At 47.3% G+C, this 23108-nt stretch overlaps 1 protein-coding gene across 1 annotated transcript; it reads left to right on the forward strand.

Moving 5' to 3' along the window:
- Positions 1–3367: 3367 nt before the first annotated feature.
- On the forward strand, positions 3368–22191 carry LOC140901491 (omega-hydroxyceramide transacylase). The gene is made up of 7 exons (XM_073320416.2): positions 3368–3578; positions 9664–9896; positions 11747–11812; positions 13669–13878; positions 15429–15489; positions 19508–19750; positions 22073–22191. Exons 1-7 carry the CDS (start codon positions 3377–3379, stop codon positions 22189–22191), a joined length of 1134 nt encoding a protein of 377 aa, XP_073176517.2. The 5' UTR covers positions 3368–3376.
- Positions 22192–23108: the final 917 nt, after the last annotated feature.

Raw genomic sequence — 23108 nt, forward strand, 5'->3', positions numbered from 1 at the left:
CCCACCTGGATTTGTGCTGGAAATGGCCCACCTTGATTATCATACACATTGTAAGGAGAGTGATCACTTTAGATAAGCAATTACCAACAGGAGAGTGGGGTGGGGGGAGAGAAAACCTTTTGTAGTGATAAACACCCATTTTTTCATGGTCTGTGTGTATAAAACATCCTCACTGCATTTTCCACTGAATGCATCCGATGAAGTGAGCTGTAGCTCACGAAAGCTTATGTTCAAATAAATTGGTTAGTCTCTAAGGTGCCACAAGTCCTCCTTTTCTTTTTAATAAATGATGGGTTCTTTTTGTTTGCCTCCTGTACTTTGAGCCTTAAGGATGCACTTGGGTCAAATTTTCAAGCTATTCTCTGCAACCAGGAGGGCTAGAAACTTGCTTTATTTCCTCCTCAACCCCCCCCCCCCCGGTGGAAGCTGAGATTATCAGCAAATCGGAGCTGAAGCTTTAAGAAGAATGCTAAAGATCACCAGACTCCCAATAAGAATCATGAGAGTTGCCAACACGGGCCGAGGGTGACATATAAGGGAGATAAGCCTGATAACAACAACTGCTTTTTAGGTGCAGAGAAGAAGAGAGCTGATTCAACTTGGGGTGCCACATTCGGCAAAGCATGGGCCAGCCCCTGGGCAAAAAGCGGAGGTTGTACATTCCCGTGGACACATCTCCTGTCCAAGGACAAGCCACGATTACAATCGCTGCGCTCCCCTGCTAACTCAGAAGGTGCCGTTTTTGCAGAGTTCCTACTGAAGAGCAGAAATGCATTTTAGCTCCGTACCATGAGATCCCAGCCTGATGAGAAGCCGATGGAAAGATTCCCTTTGACAGAAGCCCTTTTGTTCTGTTTTTGTACAGCATCCAGTGCAATGAGGTTCTGATCCACAACTGGGGGGCTCCTAGATAGTACTGCAGTACAAATAATAAACCACAGGTTTTGGATCGGGACCGGAGACCCCCTGGGAAGCAGATGAGGGAGGAACTTGACCCACTGTTGGTAAATAAGATCATCCTCATTTTACAGAGGTGAAGTGGCCCAAACCAGACCACGCAGCCAGAGTTAGAACCAGAACCCAAGCGTCTTAACACCAAGTCTTGTGCTCATTCCACTAGGCAAGGCTGCCCCAGTGGACAAAGCAGGCAACTGACAAACTGCATCAGCAGAACAGCCAGAGTCCCCGCGATCAAAACAATCCCTAGAACATGACCCAGATAGAGTGAAATTCATTCACCGCAGCGCAGAGGGCCTACTGAAGTTCCACTTAAATTCTAGTCTGAGCATTTAACGTGGGATTTCAGCATTGAGGTGGCCCGCTGCGCGGGGCTGAATTTCATCTCTGTGGAATCGTGGACGCTATCACGCCCACCCAAATTCTCCACATCTAAATTTAGCTCAGTACATGGCATTTTGTACTGCACATACTTAAGTGATTCATGTCAGTATGTGATAAACTGACCTCAAATGATACCCCCAGCAGAGCTCTTTGATGCATAATCTCCTTCTCCCAGGTCAATAAGGCTCCAGAGAAACACAAGGCAGAAGAATACGTTCTTTCTCCTAGCCTAGACTCGTTTAAGAGCAAAAACATGCCAGCGGTCCTAATGTGGAACTGAATTTGTACGCAGTAGCTACCCAGCACAGTAAGCAGTGCAGGTGAGGTTAAGACATTATTGGCAATGTGCTGATCAGATTCAAAATGCCTCCCTTGTAAACTTGCTTCCAACTTCATTTCCTTGTCACAAAAGTCAATTTAAAATGGCACATATAACCTACTTAGACTAAGCATGTCATAGCAAGGCTGGCTGGAGATTCAAAGAGGCAAGTGCCTGCAATCTGCACAAGAAAGGCTCTCACTTGATTCATACTCCCATGGCTAAGCTTTATGGGAGCCATGTTCCAAAGTGTTTAACATCTCAAACTCGCATTGAAGCCTATGGGAGTAGAGGGGCCCTAAATCCCACCCAGAAACCTCCCAGGGCCAAATACTGAGTTGTGCTCCAAGCTGCACGGGCTCAGGGTCTCGCAGGATTTGGCCATTGCGCATGTGGCTGCAGGAACAGAACTGAGCAATCAGAGAACGAACATAAAGACTATTCATGGACTTGTGAGGAAGCTCCAGGTGCCACAGAACCATCTTCGTAGTTCCCACGCCATCCTCAAATACAGGGCACATGGTTGTAGGAAGACGAGTTGGCCAGGGAGTGCTGCATCTGTCTACTTGTGGGCTGCCTCAGTGGCTCCCTGGAGGGCCCCTGGCAGCTGGTGCGAGTTAGAGCAGCTCTAAAGCTGCTCCAAGTTGCACTTGGGGAAGTGGCCCATCACCTGGCATAAGCCTGTTCTGGCTGCAGATGGGCCAGTCTCCACAATCTGGGCAACTAACTTCAATGGCAGTCAGACTGGGGTTTGGAAATAGACTCTGCAACTGACTAAACTATTTTCATTGTCCACGGTGCAACCACTGATATTAAAAAGGACCAACAGAACCAGTGATAAAGGCCATTAAATTTTAACAGCCTTTTTAGCTTTAATAAACTATAGCACGGATAGCAACACCGGGAATGGAAGTTCTGATATTTAAACCTGACAGAATCCTGTTGAAGTGATATGTAAAGTGCACAGTTGGGTGGAGAATTCAAAGAAAATGGAAGTCTTTGGAGGTTGTGCCTTTATAAGAACAAAGTAACCGGCTCAAGGTCCATGTTCTCAGTGGATACAGGCATTGCACTATAGGGTTAATTGAGCAAGTTTTCAAATAGAACATAGCACACTCTTCTGTGTAATCCCTTGTGTAACACCCACCAGCTCTGAGCACTTTGAGCAAATCGCTGCTTATTTGGCACTGAGCTGTTCCTAAGACAGGATTGAGGAAGAATCCAATTTAGAAAAACACTCTCGAGGAAGAGCGGAGAAAAGCAAAAAAGAGGAAAATTTGAAAGAGATGCTCAGAAAAAGCCAAGCTAGGGCCATGAGATGCAGGAGACTTCACATGCTCTAAAAGGATGCGGGCTGTGGGAAGACTTATGAATTATTGTTTTAAAAGGAGCTCCTTACTTAAGCCAGGAGCGTGATAGCTAGTAAGAGTCTAATCTAGCTAGAGCTGCTTTGATGCGGGGAGAGAGTTTTATTTTTAGCCAGAGAGGTAATTAAAGCAGGCATTGAATCTGAAAACATCTTGGGGATCTGTCACAGAAGGGCAAAAAGTGCATCTTAGGCATTCGTGTGAACCGCGAAAGGAGCAGTGAATGCGTCAGAGATGAGCAGAAAGAGAGCGGGCTCGGAGTTCATTTAGTAACAGCAAAACCCAACATCCAAGTTACGGAGCTCCTGTCAACTAACAAAACCACGTCTCTGCAGACTGAGCAGCTGGGATGGCTGAAGAAGGCCGAAGTGGCACAAGCCCCCCTTTCTCTCTTTCTTTTTCAGGCAGTGGTTTTCTTGCACTTTACCAGATAGGGGTGGTCCAATCGCTCTTGGAATTGGCACCTGAAATACTCAAATCAGCATCCAAAGTTTATGGAGCATCAGCTGGGTCACTTATCGCTGCAGCAGTGGTGTGTGAATCTAGCCTAGGTAAGGAAGGCTTTGGTTTATTCCGTGTATCTATTTGTTAATAATAATCATAATCATTATGAAAACATGGATTTTAATGCCAAGAAAGGATTGGAAAGGAATGACTTGTATGATAATACAATAACTAATAACTTAATCGTACAGCAACAGGGGACCGACAGGGCCAGATCGTCAGCTGGCAGACTAGCTGTGTTTAGGTCAGTAGTGGTACATTGCTTTACGTTAGCTGAGGATCTAAACCATTGTTCTTCAGTGGGAGCTCATGGGCCAGCTCCAGCCCCCAAAGCCCTTCCATTTGGCCCACTGCCAGCCTTCTGGGAAGTAGCAGAGCTCTCTTCCCCTCCCCTCAGGGGCCTAGTCTATCCATCCCCTGGCCTCGGAGAGGGGGCTGAAGAACCCCAAAAAGAGCAGAGGTGAGGCTGGGGGCCCCACAACTGATGAGAGGGCTGGGCAGATAGCGGGCTAGAGGCAGGATTGATGGGAAGTGGGCAGATGCAGTTCAGTTTAATTCCCCTCTGTTTACCATCATGCCACGTACTTAATTAAAAACCTTTCCATTTCCATTTAAACACCTTGGAGCTAGCCTGTGTTGATACATTTCGACTTACAGCAGTATGCTTTTAATCAGGTGTTCATGCAGACACAAAGCGATCAGTAATTGACGTGCTTTCCTTAGCTAGCGTGGTTGCTTTCTGCATAGCCCTTTTCCAGAAAAAAAGATGATGTGAAGGAGTTATCAAAATCTCAGGCAATCAGGGAAATTAGACGTTCCTTCATTTCTTGTGCATTTTAAATTTACTTTAATTTCATAGCTTTAAGAGTAGAATTAATATTGACAGCATGATGTATTAATAGCATTATAGTCTATTTGTATAATTGCTTGCTTATAAGATTTCATTGGAATATTGCCTATGGATACCCAGCTTTTTATTTTGAGATTATTAAATACAATCCAGCACATCACTCTTGAAAGCTTGCGACCCCTGGCTGCTGGCCGACTCCCAAGAGAGCACACACCTCCCCCTATCTCCTGCCTAAGCTCCAGAGCGATTCATCAACCAGCGAAGATAATCGTTTGGCTGCCTATGTTGCCTGAGGGGACCCATCCAGTAGGCATGCTCAGAGGCTGCCTACTGGAGCGGGCCCCCCCATAGGTGAGTTCACACTTAACAGCTGTGGCGGAGGAGAGCCTTCGTCACCACTTTTCGCCCCGGGGTTAGGGGCCTCCCCTGGGCGGTGGGAGACCTTTGGTTCAGAAGGGATTTGAACAGGGATCTGCCACTTCTCAGGTGAGCGCTCTAATCACTGGGCTCGGGGACAGTCTAATGGAGGGGGCCCCTCAGTCTCTCCTGTTGAAGTGACTGCACTGTGGAGAAATGGAAAGGCTCATTGGAACAGGGGACTGGATCCTGGATCACCCACAGCCTGGGTGAGTGATTGCATAGCCTGGTGGTTGGCACATTCTCATGCTTGTGCTCTCACTCTTGCTCTCACAGAGTTATGCAGGCTACAGAGAATAGCCCAATGGTTAGAGCAGCCACTTGTGAGGTGACAAATCCCTGTTCAAATCAATGCTCCCTACCCCGGAGGTGGAGAACACCTAAATCCTTTTGAGCATTCAGCCCTAAATGCTTCCCTGCTCAGGAGAAAAGGACACATCTTCCTTTCAGAGTAATACAATGCCTTTTCCAGCTGCAACACCCTAAGGGTACGTATGGACTGGAATAAAAAGCCCACAGCACAAGTCTCAGACCCTGGGTCAGCCGATTCGGGCTCACAGGGCTCAGGCTGCAGAGCTAAAAACTGCAGCGGTGACAGTCCCCTCGCGGGGTTTCAGAGCCTGGGTTCCAGCCCGAGCCTGAAGCTTTACACTGCAGCCCAAGCCCTGTGAGCCTGAGTCAGCTGATTTGGGCCGCCCTGGCTGTGCCATGGGTCTTACTGCAGCATAGATGTGCCCCAAATCCCTGTGATCTTGTAATGTAAGGGCTTGATCTTGCCCCTGTTTAAGAAACAGCAAACGTCTGATTGGCATCAATGGGACCAAGAGGAGCAGCCCCTGGGTGATTTGTCGATCTCCAGGTGCTGGTTTTAGTGTAGAAATTAAGGGCGCTATGTTAAAGTGCACTAGGGAACGTTTAGTTCACACCAGCAAGGTATACACGGACCCGTGAATATGCACTTTAGAAATCACACCCATGCAGTGCACAGTCCTGCCCCATGTGGACACACCCCAAGCCTTGCTGCTTTTAAAGAAATTTTTAAGGCAGAAAAAAAAAAAGCATACCCATCTATGTACCAATATCTTAGCTGCTGCTTGTAAGACAGTGGTGCCCGACTGGCACATTCCCGGGCTTGCAGGGGGAAAGCTACCACGAGGAAATCTATAGAGGAGGCAGCTGTAATGGTTCAGTCCAATAGCGTCCTGCAGCTCACAGGTCGTCCCGCTTCTGGGCAATCACAGCCAGTAGCTCTGGCTCCCAGAGATGAGTTTGGAGCCCTCTTGTTTAGTCAGGCTGCAGACTAAAGGAAAATCCATGCCGCTCTGTTTTATTATAGCAAAAATCACAAACGTTTGTCATTTGGTTTTCAAGCAACTTTGATTTGAAATTCCGCTCCATTGCCTCCTCGCTTGACCCCGCAAAGCATTAGTTGTTATGTCACATGCCCAGAACATCTGCTCAAACATTTATAACTGCTCTTAGTTCCTGGGTTGCTCCAGTGCCTTCAGGACACGAAGATATTTTTGCTCCATCCAATCTGCCTGTCTGCCCGCCCATCTTTCTAGAGCAATCTCAGGGGTTGCTGCACTGGGACAGCCAGAACACAGCCCCAAGTGAGCTTTGTTCTTGCCAGATTAGGCCCTAGTCCTGCAAAATCTTGAGCAGGTGGCTCAACTTTACACATGTGAGGAACCGCCTGGATGCCGGTGGAACTGGTGCATGTGCAAATTTCAGCACGTGCAGAAATCTCTGCAGGATCATGGGTTGAATGTGCTGCCGGCCATACGTAAAATAATCTAGGGCTTGAATGTGGGCCCAAGGGTTTGTTGAATTCCCAATGATCTCGCTTCTGCGTGGCCAGATAGCCAGATCCTAATCTAAAGCATCCTGCTTCAGTGTGTGAGGCAACCTCTAACTAACGGATGTCCGGAAGAAACTTCCCCTGGGGGCAGGTTATCCCATTGCCTACTCCCGAAGAGTTTCTTGCACCTTCCTGTGAAGTAGGAGACAGAATCTTGACCTAGATTGACCCCAGGTCTGATCCAGTCTGGCAGTTCCTAATCTACAGGAGATGCAATGCCAGTCCTGAGGTTTCAGAGTGACAGCCGTGTTAGTCTGTATTCGCAAAAAGAAAAGGAGGACTTGTGGCACCTTAGAGACTAACCAATTTATTAGAGCATAAGCTTTCGTGAGCTACAGCTCACTTCCTCAGATGCATATCGTGGAAACTGAGGTATTCATCTTATTCACGGCTTCAGTGGGAGCCTGCCTACATCAGGACCAAGTATATAATTAAGCTGTAAGCAGCCGCATGCTGGAGTTGAAAGGCCATCAGCCATTCTTCCACAGCCCTCTCCCCTCTCTCTCTTCATGCTGCTGAAAAGGGACAGTGCTCTAAGATCAGGACTGGGAACCAGGAACTCCTGAGCTCTGATATTGACTCTCTTGGGCAAGTCATGCCCTGGCTTTGTGCCTCAGTTTCCCCAGCTATCAAATGAGGATGATCCAGTCCCTATCGGCCTTGCAGGGCTGATGTAATTATTAACGGCACCTTGTTTCCTCTCATGTGAAGTGGGGAATGATAATATTTATCTATCCTCACAGGGATGCGGTGATGAATAGTGCAGAGCCCACCCCTCCCTGTGATGAGAGGTCATGAGGGAATCACAAGAGGATCCTCTCACAGAGATTTCTACTCCCTGAGCCACCCGAGTCAGGATTTTACCAGAAGACAGCATGATCTGACTGAAACAGATCGGTGGCACCACGCCCGCAGTTCCCCACATTCACTCAGCTCCTCTGCTAAACTCAGGACCCATCTGAGCCTCCCGCTGAAACAACAGGGCTCAGCTAGATTCTCCTGAACTGTTCCAGTCCCAGCTGTGCCAGAAATTGCCCTGTGTAACTTCTCTGGTCCTCAGATTCCCTGTCTTCAGACTGAGACTCACGTAGAGATGTGAGACTGTGCTCCCTAAGAAAGGATGTGAAATACAGCTCATCAGGGGCCAGTCCGTGCAAGAGGCAAACCTAGAGCACACGTTCTCCTGGTGTTTAGCCCAGTGTCCTGCCTCTAGGCCAACGGGTATTGTGGGAGGAGGAGACAGATCCATTCTGCCTGTGCCTTGCAGGAAGCCACAGCTCCATTCGGCTGCTTTGAGATGATGCCGAGGCTCTGAGGGGCCTGGCAGACTGCACAATCCACTAGGACACAAGTCTGCAGTTTGATAAAATGTTCCATCATTGTGCAAACCCTCATGGGCCTCTGATTGTCACTTAAAGGATTATTTCCTGTGGTTTATGACTGGGCCAAATTTGGATGAATTTTTTCTGGGAGAGCAAAAAGCCACTTCTGCGACCTCAGGGTTTCCCCCCTGCCAAATGTCACCTTCCTTCTCCAAGCTGCTACGGGTATGTCTACATTTTGAGCTCTCTGTGTTTGTGATTCTGTGACACAGAGGCTCTTAAGTAAAGGGTCCCCTGTTCGACACAGACTACTCTCACCTCAGACCTGAGAAACTCACTACACCAAGCACACGTCTTACAGGATATTTCTCCATGAAGAGTAACGTGTAAGGTATCCACAGAAAGCTCGTCACTTGTCAAGACTCATAATCTTTGCAAGATGTACGTACCGGTAATATTTAAGGGACTGGGAGTAGAAATTAGTCACCAGGGGACAATCTTGGTGATGGTCCATTTAGGCAGGAATGAGTTGCCTCCCTGCCCTGTTTAGCCCATGATAAGCTCAGTTGCTTAGCCTTGGCAATACCAAGACTTTCAATGGAAAACCATCAGAGGTAACTGCGAACAATCAAAACCACTGGAAGGTGAAAAGGGAACCTTACAACAAGACAGGGATTCCTCCTGTCTGTGAACAGAAGCAAAAGACTGTTTCGGTATAACACAGAGGAGGGAGACATCCTCTGAATCCATACACTGAGGAAACCCCTTGTGGAGAGGGGGTGTTTTCATGAATGTTGATAAGCGTAGACCCAGGTTTGCGTTTTATGATTTTGCTTTGCATTGTAACCATTTGTTTCCAGCACTTTCTCTCTTGTCTAGTTAAATCTTTACCCTTTCTTAAATACACTTATAACAAAATAAAGGTACGTGCCCCCAAGTACTGTGTGTTGTACAGCAAAGGTGGTTTAATGTAAAACTGGACCTCTGGGGGTGGAGGATCTGGGATTTCTGTGAGCAGCCAGCATCAGGGGCTGCATATCACAGGGGAACATGTCAAAGGGACTTGGGGACTGGGGTACGCCTATTGCTAACCCACAAGGTGAAGTTGGGGCTGGCATAGCTCAGAGGAGAGCGCTCGAGGGGCTGAAAGGCTGGTGGTGTCAGCGAGATGACACCCAGGCAGGCACCGAAATGATTCCTTCTCGGCTGAGGCAGGGGATAACAGGGTGACTTTCAGTCCTGGGTGCCCCGAGACTGCCATGGAGCCCCAGCTGGAGGGGACATACTCACATTAGCTCTCATGGAGCTTGATGAGAACTCTTGTGGTTACGTCTCCTCAGGCTGGAATTCCTGGGAATCTCCCCTCCCCACCAGTGCAAAGTGTAGACATACCCTAAGATGCTACCACTGCTCAAAAGGACACCAACAAATAATGAATGTTGATCAAACTGCCTGTTTGTCACTAACTTCTTTCTCAAAAACGGCTGCTCTGTTGTCAATCAAACTTTCTGAAAATATTCCACTTAGGGCAGAGAGTGGGCAATTTCCATCCAAAAGGTTACAGCTCAACAAAACGATACATGACTGAAAACACAGGGGTATCGCGTTGGGCAATCTTAGGACTATTGGGCCTTTAAGGAAAGCTGATGATAAATGACCTCTGTTTTCCCTCCCTTGATCAGAGGACCTAAAAGAATCTTTCCATGAAGTGGTGAGAGATGCCAGGAAAACAATTCTCGGCCCTCTGTCTCCCGGGTGCAACACGCTCCGCACCATACAGAAGGGATTGTACAAGATGTTGCCAGAGAACTCTCACCAGGTGGCTTCAGGGAGGCTGCATATTTCCCTCACCCGGATGATGGATGGACAGAATGTCATGGTTTCCGAGTTCAGTTCGAAGGAGGACCTGATTCAGGTAACGGGGGTGGTCTCCTCTCTGCTGAGCCTGCAGTGAAATTAAATGAGAAAAAAACAACACAAACTGAGTTCAGGAGGGAGAGTCCATGGAGCTTAGCTCAACGTGCATGAACAGGCAGAGGGAGGAGAGAATTCCACCTCTGTCCTGGTCCATAGATTCCACCCTGGTCCTAGGTTCAGAAGCAGCATATTAAGTTACAAGCACCAGACGTGGCCAGAAAGTAGCTCTCATTGGTACCTGCTCCTGGAAACAGCCTGTTCTGGTGTGTGCTAACTGTGGGAGAGGTCCTCCAGGCTAGGTGTTCCTAGCGCCCCTTGTTGTCAAGCTTTCTAACCTTATCACCGGCTGCGGCCTCTGCCTCCCAGCCGCGGCACATTCCAAACCTGGTCCCCCATTCAGGGTGACTGAAAAGTCTAAACAAACCCAGTCCCCGTGTCTATGGGCCTTTATGTTGAGGCCTCATTCCCCTTGCAGGCTGCCTCTCTCAGTCCTGAGGCTCATACTGTCTCCTCTGTTGGGGAAGAGGTAGGGGAGCCCCGGCCTGCCCTCTCCTCTGGGCGCCAGCCCAGGGACCCTGTGTAAGGCAGTTCAGGACCGCTCCTTCCAATCACTTGCCACCTTCCTGGGCTGCTCCTACCTTCTACCCACATCCCTCGCCAGAGTGAAGATTCCATTGCTCCTGTTCTGTGGTTTGGTTGTCTTGGGGGGCTCCTTCCCATCCAGCTCCTAAGGAGCTTCTGCAAATCTTTCTGGCTGCTGGGTTGTGCTCCATGGAGTTGCCCCATCTCTCCTTAGGACGTAAATCCTCAGCCCCTTCCCTTGGAGCTGGGCTGCCTCCCAGACAGCTACTCCAGCCCTCCTTAAGGCAGTAGTTTCCCCGAGCTGCTCCCCTGGAGCTGGGTTATCATTCAGGGCCGCTGCAGGCCCTCAGCCAGCCTCTGCTCCAGCTGGCCATTTCCCCCCAATCCGCCTTTTTTTGGCTTTGGGCTTGGAGAATCCAGCAGACCACGTGTGCTGCTATATTCCAACAAGCGGCCAGAAGGCAGCCTATATGCTAGTCCCTTTCCCCCTGCTCATCCCCAATAGGTTGGGAGCACTGCCCTGCCCACTCTGCAAGACTCCTGATCCCAGGCCCTTAATCAAACAGGGATGGGTTTCTCTCCCCCTATTTACCCATAGGACCACTTCCCTCACCCACATTGGATTTAATGCTGTTCTTAGCAATGCCTGTCCTGATTTAAATACAGATTGATGCATCACCGAGTAGGCCCCAAGATCCACCCAACATTTAAAAGTCTGGATTAGAGCTCGTCAAAATTGTCTGATGAACATTTTTCTGTTGGAAAATGCCGATTTGGCCACATTGAAATGTTTCATGGGAACATATGGATTTAGCACAATTTGCGATGCAAAATTATCAAAACGTTTCATTTTGATAAGGCCAAAGTGCTTCGTTTAGACGTTATCATTTCCACCCCTGGTTTTATGATAGTCTAGTATTGAAATGAAGCACTTTGAACTCCCTGGAACATTTTGTTTCAATAGGGTCGTTTCGATATTTCTGAAATGAAAGGTCGGAAATTTGGTTTCGCGGGAAATTTGGAATGTTGGCTTTTTGTGTTGGGATGAAAGGACATTTCTGACACGTCAGAATTTCTCCCAGAATGAAAATTCCAAGTTTTGACCAGCTCTAGTTTGGCTCCAGATCACAGTATGTCAGCCCCAGTTTATCTCCGTAAAGAAGCCTGAATCTCTGGGCAATAAATCCAATCGCTTCCCAACTTGGGGAAGTTGAGGGGTGAAGTATGCTCTTCTGTGACCCTTCTGTGCTTCTCTTCTCCTCACAGGCACTGATCTGCAGCTGCTTTGTTCCTATCTATTGCGGATTCATCCCTCCCTCCTTCCGAGGTGTGGTGAGTGCTCTTTAGCTAATATTCCAGGGGATACACTTTTTATTCTCACCAATCTATTGCCAGACGCTGCTCTCAGATATCGCTTCATAAGGCCAAATCCTCAGCTGGTGTAAATACGTGTTGCCCCACAGACTTTTGCCCATTTACACTAGCTAAGGGTGGATCCATTCCATAGATCTAAAGGCTGCACTGGGCCATCAAGTCCAACCTCCGGTATAACCCCAAGTCACTGAATTTCGTCCATGAATTCCCTGTGGTGGGTGTGACCGATAGCTCCAGGAATCTTGCTGCTGGGGGGGGTTCACTTGTTTCAACAACTTTTAGTTTGCTCTGTTTCAGTCGCTGTGGCTTCGCACCCTTTTGATTTCGGTGGTAAATTTCAGGGTCTCTTGAATCCTGCACAGAGAGGATAAAAGCCCAAATGTCACCAGCGAGTTGAATTCAGCTCAGAGCAGTCCGTACAGAGTTCCCTAGGGGGCTGGATGTGATTGCGCCACGCAGAAATTGCCAAAGCCAGCATGCCAAAGCTACAAAAAAGCGCCAGACGCAGGATGTTGCCTTTAAGTAGCAGCTTAAATTCAGAGCTCTCATAGTGCTCTGTCACGGGTCTAGTATTTACAAGCTTGACAAACAGGCTCATGAGTAGCTGGATATATCTGTGGAGTAGCTGGGATATTCCCTCCCACGCAGGCTAAAGCCTTCACGAGCTGCCCTGTTGCAGCTTGACAACAAGCCTTTAATAATCACCACCGATTGTGTCATCATGCTCATTGTAACAAGCCAGTCACTACCATGGTGGCTGCTGTATAGTAACCTGTATTTTTTAACTATGGTGGGGTTTGGTTTAACTTTCTCAGCCATTCTCATGTCCCACTGGCTACACCTCCCATGCAGGCAGGCCCTGGACTCCAGCCAATAACTCTCTCTCCCAAGCTGCTCCTCTCAGCTCTTGACCCATGGCTACGTGGGGAGAACGTGGCTGAGGGAGGAGGGGTGAAGAAGCAGGACAGGTTGGGGGAATAGGAAAGGTTCCAAGTAGGGGCAGGGACTAGCTCCTCCCAGGAATCCAGACCCCATTACAGACCTTTCTTCCCTCACTGGCACAATGCACCCCACGATTATCCATGTAACGCAGCAAAGAAAACAGTTCAGCAAAGTGGCCAGCCCTGAAGGCGCCCCAGAGTCTTAAGGATTCACGGGATGTTCAAAAAATAGGTGTGTGTTGCACTTTGCTAGCACTCCCCGTACAAGGATTACAAAGCTCTTTTACAAGCAAGTAATGCATTCAGTCTCCCAACACCCCATGGGTGGTAGGCAGAGAGCATTATCCCCCGCTGTGGTACCGATGGGATAAGTGACTTGTCCAAGGTCACACAGGAAATCTGTGGCAGAGGCAAGAATAGCTCCCACATTTCCTAACTCCTGTTCCTGTGCCTTAACCACAAGCTGATCTTTTGCCCTCTGGGATCAGAGATCAGTGGCCTGGGATTCAGGAGGCCCGGGTTCTTATTCCTGGCACTGGCTTGCTGGGTGACCTCGGGCAAGTCACGTCACCGCTCCCTGCCTCAGTTTCCCCAGCTATAAAATGGGGGTGATGCTGCTGCTCTCCTTTGTAAAGCACTTTGAGATCTACTGATGAAAAGCACTAGATAAGAGGTAGGGATTATTATACATGCTACTAATTTGCAGAGCCCCGCTGAGGTGGCAGGTACCCTATTCAGACACCCACATGTAACAAACAGCAGGCCTGCATTGGTCCCACGATCACCTGTCCTGATTGCTGCGACGCTCCTGACTACTTTTAACTACGATCGTCTCCAAACAAACTTCCCTGTTGTTTCTACCCCGTACCCCAGCGCTACGTCGATGGAGGTTTCACTAACCTGCAGCCGTGTTCTGACCTGGAGACTGTGATCACGGTGTCCCCATTCACGGGCGAGCTCGACATCTGTCCCCGGGACTGCCCGGCTATCTTCTACTCTTTTCAGATCCTTAACAGCAGCATTCAGATCTCAATGGAAAACCTGTGCCGGTTTAGCTATGCTCTCTTTCCACCCAGCTACCTTGTAAGTGGTCCCTGCCAATGTACCCCAGTGCTTCTCAATCGTCTTACCCTCAGGTAGGGTTCCCCCCTCTCCAGGTTTTCCCAGGATCGTCCCTTTTTCGAGGTAGCTGTCCCAGATGAAATATTTCAGAGTAGCAGCCGTGTTAGTCTGTATTCGCAAAAAGAAAAGGAGGACTTGTGGCACCTTAGAGACGAACCAATTTATTCCTGCATGAATGCATCCGAGGAAGTGAGCTGTAGCCCACGAACGCTCATGCTCAAATAAATGAGTTCGTCTCTAAGGTGCCACAAGTCCTCCTGTTCTTTTTCCAGATGAAATAGCCTTTGAGCTGGTACCTGTACCCACTGGCGGTACTTTTATCAGAGCCAGCGAGCATCTTTTATCAGAGCCAGCGAGCATCAGAGCCAGCGAGCAACCATCCCATGCTTTAGGGTTTAAATCGATCTCTATTAGGGATTAGGCTGAAACCCTCAAAGGTGTGTGTGTGTGTGGGGGGGGAGATTATCCCACATCTGCTATTGTGGGGTTCTTACACCTTCCTCTGAAGCATTTGGGACTGGCCCCTGTCAGAGATGGATACTGGATGGAATAGAACTTGGGCCTGCTCCAGCCTGGCAGCTCCTACGTCCCTATGCTGCAGACGACGGGCCAGAACCTCAGCTAGCGTACTCAGCCTAGCCCCACTGAAGTCAATGCTCGTTTACACCGGCTGCGGCTCTGGCCCAGCACACATCTGCTGCTGTGCCGCCCAACCAGGATTGTGCCACACAGTCCTGGGATTGATGTGCACCTCCAGTTCTGGACGCCATGGGCCCGATCCTCAGCTGGTGTAGACTGGCATAACTCTTGGCAACATCACAGCTGCCTGCTCTCTTGCTCCCCATCAATTCTGCCCTCACATCCATTCACCCCCCGCCCTCCACCTCACCTCTTCCTGCCGCCCCGGGGTACTTCACCCCCCTTCCCAGACCTGCACCAGGGTCCCCTCTTCCCCTCCTTCTAGGCTGGGGGTAGGGGTGGTCCCAGGGGTTCTTCTCCCCCACACCCCCTACTTTCCCAGGCCAGGCACGGGGGGGGGGAGTGGGAAGGAGCAGAGGTGCTGCCCCTGTTGCTCACTGGAGGAGAAGGGGGAACATAGCTGCCCTGATCTGGTGGGTTTTTTCTGCTCCCTCCTCCCCTCCAGTGCAAAGGGCTTTGGGGGAGTTGAGGGGTAGCTCTGCCTGTTTCCTGCAGCAGGACAAGAACCAGAAATTGCAATCTGATCGGCTGCTCTACCCCAGGAGGCAGAGAAGTGGGGAGGGCAAGCAATCAGAGGGGGTTTTCCTCCAGGCCATGCGCCCCTCAGTGACCAGCTTGAGTTGCAGAAGTATTATTTGCCGGGTCTGTGGCCCCTTTTGACCAGGGACCCTTTAAGCACTGAGGATCTGGCCCCAGATATTAATTCCCCACATGACGTATCGAACAGCATTAGAGAAGACATGACTTCTGACCCTAGAAGAACACTTCCTGCAGCTGGAATTCTTTCTGATGCCAGGTGCTTTCCTCCACAGGTCCTGAATGAGTTTTTTTCTCGAGGGTATCAGGATGCTGTCCTTTTCTTACACAGGAACAGTAAGTGTTACCCCGAGCCTGTAAACAGACAGGAGGCATTCTCTGTATGGCATTGACATGCAGGAGGAACGATAAAACACATGGTTTCAAATCGCCTGCACCTCCACTAGTGAGCAATAAAGGAAACATAGATTCATAGATATTTAGGTCAGAAGGGACCATTATGCTCATCTAGTCTGACCTCCTGCACAATGCAGGCCACAGAACTTCACCCACCACTCCTAAAAAAGACCTCACACCTATATCTGTGCTATTGAAGTCCTCAAATTGTAGTTTGAAGACCTCAAGGAGCAGAGAATCCTCCAGCAAGTGACCCATGCCCCATGCTACAGAGGAAGGCGAAAAACCTCCAGGGCCTTCCAATCTGCCCTGGAGGAAAATTCCTTCCCGACCCCAAATATGGCGATCAGCTAAACCCTGAGCATATGGGCAAGATTCATCAGCCAGATACTACAGAAAATTCTTTCCCGGGTAACTTGGATCTTACCCCATCTAAAAACCCATCACAGGCCATTGGGCCTATTTACCATGAATATTTAATTACCAAAACCATGTTATCCCATCATACCATCTCCTCCATAAACTTATCGAGTTTAATCTTAAAGCAAGATAGATCTTTTGCCCCCACTACTTCCCTCGGAAGGCTATTCCAAAACTTCACTCCTCTGATGGTTAGAAACCTTCGTCTAATTTCTAATCTAAATTTCCTAGTGGCCAGTTTATATCCATTTGTTCTTGTGTCCACATTGGTACTGAGTTTAAATAATTCCTCTCCCTCTCTGGTATTTATCCCTCTGATATATTTATAGAGAGCAATCATATCTCCCCTCAACCTTCTTTTAGTTAGGCTAAACAAGCCAAGCTCCCTGAGTCTCCTTTCATAAGACAAGTTTTCCATTCCTCGGATCATCCTAGTAGCCCTTCTCTGTACCTGTTCCAGTTTGAATTCATCCTTCTTAAACATGGGAGACCAGAACTGCACACAGTATTCCAGGTGAGGTCTCACCAGTGCCTTATATAACGGTACTAAAACCTCCTTATCCCTACTGGAAATACCTCTCCTGATGCATCCCAAGACGACATTAGCTTTTTTCACAGCCATATCACATTGGCAGCTCATAGTCAACCTATGATCAACCAATACTCCAAGGTCCTTTTCCTCCTCCGTTACTTCTAGTTGATGCGTCCCTAGCTTATAACTAAAATTCTTGTTATTAATCCCTAAATGCATGACCTTACACTTCTCACTATTAAATTTCATCCTATTCCTATTACTCCAGTTTACAAGGTCATCCAGATCCTCCTGTAGGGTATCCCTGTCCTTCTCTAAATTAGCAATACCTCCCAGCTTTGTATCATCTGCAAACTTTATTAGCACACTCCCACTTTTTGTGCCCAGGTCAGTAATAAAAAGATTAAATAAGATTGGTCCCAAAACTGATCCTTGAGGAACTCCACTGGTAACCTCCCTCCAACTTGACAGTTCACCTTTCAGTAGGACCCGTTGTAGTCTCCCCTTTAACCAATTCCCTATCCACCTTTCAATTTTCCTATTGATGCCCATCTTATCCAATTTAACTAATAATTCCCCATGTGGCACAGTATCAAACGCCTTACTAAAATCTAAATAAATTAGATCCACTGCGTTTCCTTTATCTAAAAAATCTGTTACTCTCTCAAAGAAGGAAATCAGGTTGGTTTGGCACGATCTACCTTTTGTAAAACCATGTTGTATTTTGTCCCATTTACCATTGACTTCAATGTCCTTAACTACCTTCTCCTTCAAAATTTTTTCCAAGACCTTGCATACTACAGATGTCAAACTAACAGGCCTATAATTACTTGGATCACTTTTTTTTCCCTTTCTTAAAAATAGGAACTATGTTAGCAATTCTCCAATCATATGGTACAACCCCTGAATTTACAGATTCATTAAAAATTCTTGCTAATGGGCTTGCAATTTCTTGTGCCAATTCTTTTAATATTCTTGGATGAAGATTATCTGGGCCCCCCGATTTAGCCCCATTAAGCTGTTTGAGTTTCGCTTCTACCTCAGATATGGTGATGTCTACCTCCATATCCTCATTCCCATTTATCATGCTACCATTATCCCTAAGATCCTCTTTAGTCTTATTAAAGACTGAGGCAAAGTATTTGTTTAGATATTGGGCCATGCCTAGATTATCCTTGACCTCCACTCCATCCTCAGTTTTTAGCGGTCCCACTTCTTCTTTCTTTGTTTTCTTCCTATTTATATGACTATAGAACCTTTTACTATTGGTTTTAATTCCCTTTGCAAGGTCCAACTCTACTTGACTTTTAGCCTGTCTCACTTTATCCCTACATATTCTGACCTCAATAAGGTAGCTTTCCTTACTGATCCCTCCCTTCTTCCACTCCCTATATGCTTTCTGCTTTTTCTTAATTACCTCTCTAAGATGCTTGCTCATCCAGCTTGGTCTACAACTCCTGCCTATGAATTTTTTCCCCTTTCTTGGGATGCAGGCTTCCGATAGCTTCTGCAGCTTTAATTTAAAATAATCCCAGGCCTCCTCTACCTTTAAACCCATAAATTCTTCAGTCCAATCCACTTCCCTAACTAATTTCCTTAATTTTTGAAAGTCAGCCCTTTTGAAATCAAAAACCCTAGTTGCAGATTTATTTTTGTTAATCCTTCCATTCAGTTTGAACTGAATTAGCTCATGATCACTTGAGCCAAGATTATCCCCTACAACCATTTCCTCTATGAGATCCTCATTACTCGCCAAGACCAAATCTAAAATGGCATCCCCTCTAGTCGGTTCAGCAACTACTTGTTGAAGGAATCCATCAGCTATCGCATCTAGGAAAATCTGAGCCCTATTATTATTACTAGCACTCGTCCTCCAGTCTATATCTGGGAAGTTAAAGTCTCCCATGATCACACAGTTTCCATTAGTATTTCCTTTATTAAAAACATTAAAAAGGGCTCTATCCATATCCAAATTAGATCCCGGCGGTCTATAGCACACCCCAAGCACTATCCCAGGGGAGGCTCTAATAGCTTTCTTCCCCAATTTAATTATTGCCCAGACAGACTCAGTCATATCCATTTCATCGCTTCTTATTTCTTTACATTCTATCTCATCATTGATATACAGTGCTACTCCACCACCTTTACCTTTATTTCGGTCTTTCCTAAACAGCACAGACCCTTCAATACCTGTAGCCCAGTCATGACGACTATTCCACCAGGTCTCTGTTATACCTATAATATCTGGTTTCACTTCCTGCACCAGTAACTCTAGTTCCTCCATTTTGTTACCTAGGCTCCTTGCATTAGTGTACAAACATCTTAATTTTTGCTGTTTGGCCTCACTCACATTCTGTACCCTATTAGGCACGGTTATTTTACTACCAGTATAACCTATTAGACTTGTATCTACACTGCCCTTCCTCCTACCTACAGCTGTATCCATGTATCTAAATGACTTGCTTCTCACTAGGCTACTGGAGACATCTCTCTCTGTTCATGTTTATTACCCTAACCCTTTGTCTTATAAGACCTACAAGGTCAATTTGATATGGTTGGAGACATCTCTCTGTTGTACTCTCTGTGACCATGGCCTTCCATGACAGCAACGTTCCTCTAGAACAGTGGGAACTGTCCAGCAACAAAGGGAGGCTTGTATCCACAGGGAATAGAACTTCCACAGGAGCCTATGGAACTCAATGCCTCATGACATAAGAATCAACACTAACCGTGGTTTTGCTAAAGCCCCAGGAGATGTGGGTCAGAAGCTCAGACAAACCTGCTGGCCAGGTGCACTTAGGCTATGAGGGGGACATTAACAAAGGTACGGCAGGCTTCTAGTGAAAGTCAACAAGCCATGAAAGTCGATGGGAACTAGGTGTCCTAATGTTTCCAGTCTCATGAAGTGTCACCAGGATCTTCCACATAATCCCCTGCAATTAAACATCACTTAGTTTTACCTGACTGTTTATGAACAGTTTTACCCTTTGTCGTCATGTCTCATAGATGCCTCTGGTATCAATTATCCCGCCAACACGGTGAACTTCCAGTTTGCCAGTTTGCTCAGTAAAAATGACTTGTCTCGAGCCAGTGAGGAGTCGTCATGCCAGAACCCAGACGCAGTGGGGCTGGAATCCAATGGGCCAGCTCCCAGGGACCCACCCCCCAAGCAGGCTCCTGCTGTGAGCGGGACACTCAATGGAACAGACCAGAAAATACTGCAGCAGCTGCCCCCCCGCCAACACAAAGGTAGAGAAGTCTGATTTCTTTCCTCCTGCTGGGTTTTCTCCAGCTGTGTAACAGTTTGCTTGGGATCTGTGGGGTGGTGCTGCAGGAAGGGAAGGGATGTGGGTTTGCTTTGTATTGGATGGGAGGGATGGGAAGGGATTCCAGGCCTCGTTCAGTGAGGCGAAGGCCTTTGAGCCCAGCAGTCCAGTGGGGTTTTTATGTCTTTACTATGTCTTTTATATCTGCTTCGCTGTGCTTGAAATAAAGCAGTTAAGCCATTTTTTTCGATGGACAGATGCCTACTAAATATCATTACTGAGCCAAATCCTGAAGCACTTACTTATGGGACAATTCTTGGGACACCTTGGAGAGACAGTCACCTTGCTACCTCCTGTCTCCATGGAGAAGGTGTCTTCCTTGTGGTGGCAGGGTGTCAGTTACCTACCACCACCAGCCTTTCAGCCCCCCGAGGACTCTCCTCCCGGCTACGCCAGCCCTAACTTCACCTTGCAGGTGAACAATAGATGCACCCCAGTCTCTGAGACCCTTTGACTCATTCCTCCATGATGTCCAGCCCGTGATGCTAGATGCTCACAGAAATTCCAGATCCTTTGCCTCCAGAGGTGCACCCTGTCCCATTTTACCTTAAACCACCCTTCCTGCATAACACACAGCACTTGTGAGCACGTGTAACAAAATAAAAGTAGGTCTGGTTAAGAAAGGGTACTAGAAACGAGAGAAAATGCTGGAAACAAATGGTTACAATACAAAGCAAAATCATAAAACGCAAACCTGGGTCTACACTTATCAATAGTTCCCTCTCCTATCTCATAAAATGAGATTTCCCCTCAAAGTTTAGTCTGTTGCAGAGCTGGCTGGTTTCACAAGAACCAGGATCCAAACGTTCATGAAAGCCTCCCCTTGCTCCTTAAGATGTTTCCTCAGTGAATGAATACAGAGTACCTTGGCCTATGCTCTGTTAGTCTTTTGTTTATGTTCATAGGCAGGGTCAACCTGTGTCTTTTTGTATCTTCCAGTGGTTTCCATTGTTTGGAATTGTCTTTGATTATTTCCCATTGAAGTCTTGGTATTGAGTAGGGCTGAAAAATGGAGCCTTGCATTGCATCACTGGCTAAGCAGGGTGGGGTGACAACTCCCTCCTGGCTAACTGGGCCGTCACCAAGACACATTATCCCCTGGTGACTAACTTTCCCTCCAACTCCGTAAAGCAGACTTTCAATATAAATACATTACCCTTTAAATATCTTCCGTACATACAGCTCACACTGATCATGAGTCTTGATGAGCTTTCTGTAGATACCTTCATGTTACGCTTTGTGGATAAATATCCTGCAAGACATGTGTTTGGTGTAATAAATTTGTCAGGCGTGACATGAGAGTTGTGTGCAAAGAACAGGGGGAGGAGCCTTTGCCAAGGAGTGTCTGTGTCACATCTATTCAAGCCAAACTTTCATTGAAGCTTGGATGTGTGCACAGATATTCGAGGGGCCAACAAAGGACGATACCGCTGAGAACAGCTGACCTGTGGCTCCCCCCCACTCAACCTGTGGTTATCCAGTGGTGGTGGGTGGTGGGGTCAGGAGCAATGGGGGAGGGTGATGCTACGATGATGACACTCATTTTGTTGTCAGGGTCCCCATTCCAGATGCACAGCTGATCCAGCCCCCTGTGTCTGGGATGTGTGTTGCAGTTGGGGTAAATGCACATTGGGAGTGTGAGTACGGTAAACGTTAGGGTTGCTACATTGATTGCTGCTCGATGGTGAACTGTAGTAAAGTAAGTGTGCGTGTGGGTGTGTGAACACGCGTGTATACATATAAATGGAAAGTGTGTATAAAGCAGCAGCCACAGATTTAAAATTCCTGACACATTTTTGGTGCATTCCAACCTTGTTTACATTTCTCTGAAGTTCCGAGGAAACTAAAGACCCAGTCAATGCCCATAGCACAGGTAAGCGACAAATATAACACTAATATCTATTGCTATGAGCAACAGAGGGGTTAAAAGACCATCACTGGGATAGGGCTACAACCAAAACTGGGGCGAAGGTGGGATTTGCACAGGGGACAAATAGTTTGCGTCCAACTCCCATTGGATTCCAATGGGACTCGGGTGGCTAATTTCCTTACTTTCCTTTGACAGCTCAGCCGTTTAAAGGAAATTCTCTCTTGGAGGGTAGGCCGGGGTGTCTAGACTCAGCACGATTTTCAGGACACTATTCATTTTGGGGTTTCCTTTAGCTGAATTTGCTCCATAAATTATGAGTCTTTTTTAAAGCCTTGTGTTTGTTTATCTGTTATTGGCATTTGGCTGTCACTCCAGCTGCCCGGGAGAGGCAGAAGACACCTGGATTGCTGGACTCGGTGGCTGAGATAATATTACAGTGTCTTATGTCATATAAGCTTCCTACAAAGATGATGTTTTCTCTTAGTAAGAGGTGAGTCAAGATGGGGTCTAAATGAGCTGTTACCACGCAAGAAAGATCTTGGAGTCATTGTGGAGAGTTCTCTGAAAACATCCACTCAATGTGCAGCGGCAGTCAAAAAAGCAAACAGAAGGTTGGGAATCATTAAGAAAGGGATAGATAAGAATACAGAAAATATGTTGCCTCTATGTAAATCCATGGTACGCCCACATCTTGAATACTGCGTACAGATGTGGTCGCCCCATCTCAAAAAAGATCTATTGGAATTGGAAAAGGTTCAGAAAAGGGCAACAAAAATGATTATTTCAGAGTAACAGCCGTGTTAGTCTGTATTCGCAAGACCCATACTCCTTTTCTTTTTAAAAATGATTATGGGTCTGGAACGGCTTCCGTATGAGGAAAGATTAATAAGACTGGGACTTTTCAGCTTGGAAAAGAGACGACTAGAGGGGATATGACTGAGGTCTATAAAATCATCACTGGTGTGGAGAAAGAAAATAAGGAAGTGTTATTTACTCTTTCTCATAACACGAGAACTAGGGGTCACCAAATGAAATTAATAGGCAGCAGGTTTAAAACAAACAGAAGGAAGTATTTCTTCACACGACTCAGTCAGTCAGTCAGTGGAACTCCTTGCCAGAGGATGTTGTGAAGGCCAAGACTATAACAGGGTTCAAAAAAGAACTAGATAAGTTCCTGGAGGATAGGTCCATCAATGGCTATTAGCCAGGATGGGCAGGGATGGTGTCCCTCGCCTCTGTTTGCCAGAAGCAGGGAATGAGCGACAGGGGATGGATCACTTGATGATTCCCTGTTCTGTTCATTCCCTCTGGGGCACCTGGCACTGGCCACTGCCGGGAGCCAGGATACTGGGCTGGATGGACCTTTGGTCTGACCCAGTATGGCCATGCTTATTTTCTTATGAGTTTGTGC

This window comes from Lepidochelys kempii, chromosome 21 (assembly GCF_965140285.1).
Source record: "Lepidochelys kempii isolate rLepKem1 chromosome 21, rLepKem1.hap1, whole genome shotgun sequence".
Lineage (NCBI taxonomy): Eukaryota > Metazoa > Chordata > Testudines > Cheloniidae > Lepidochelys > Lepidochelys kempii.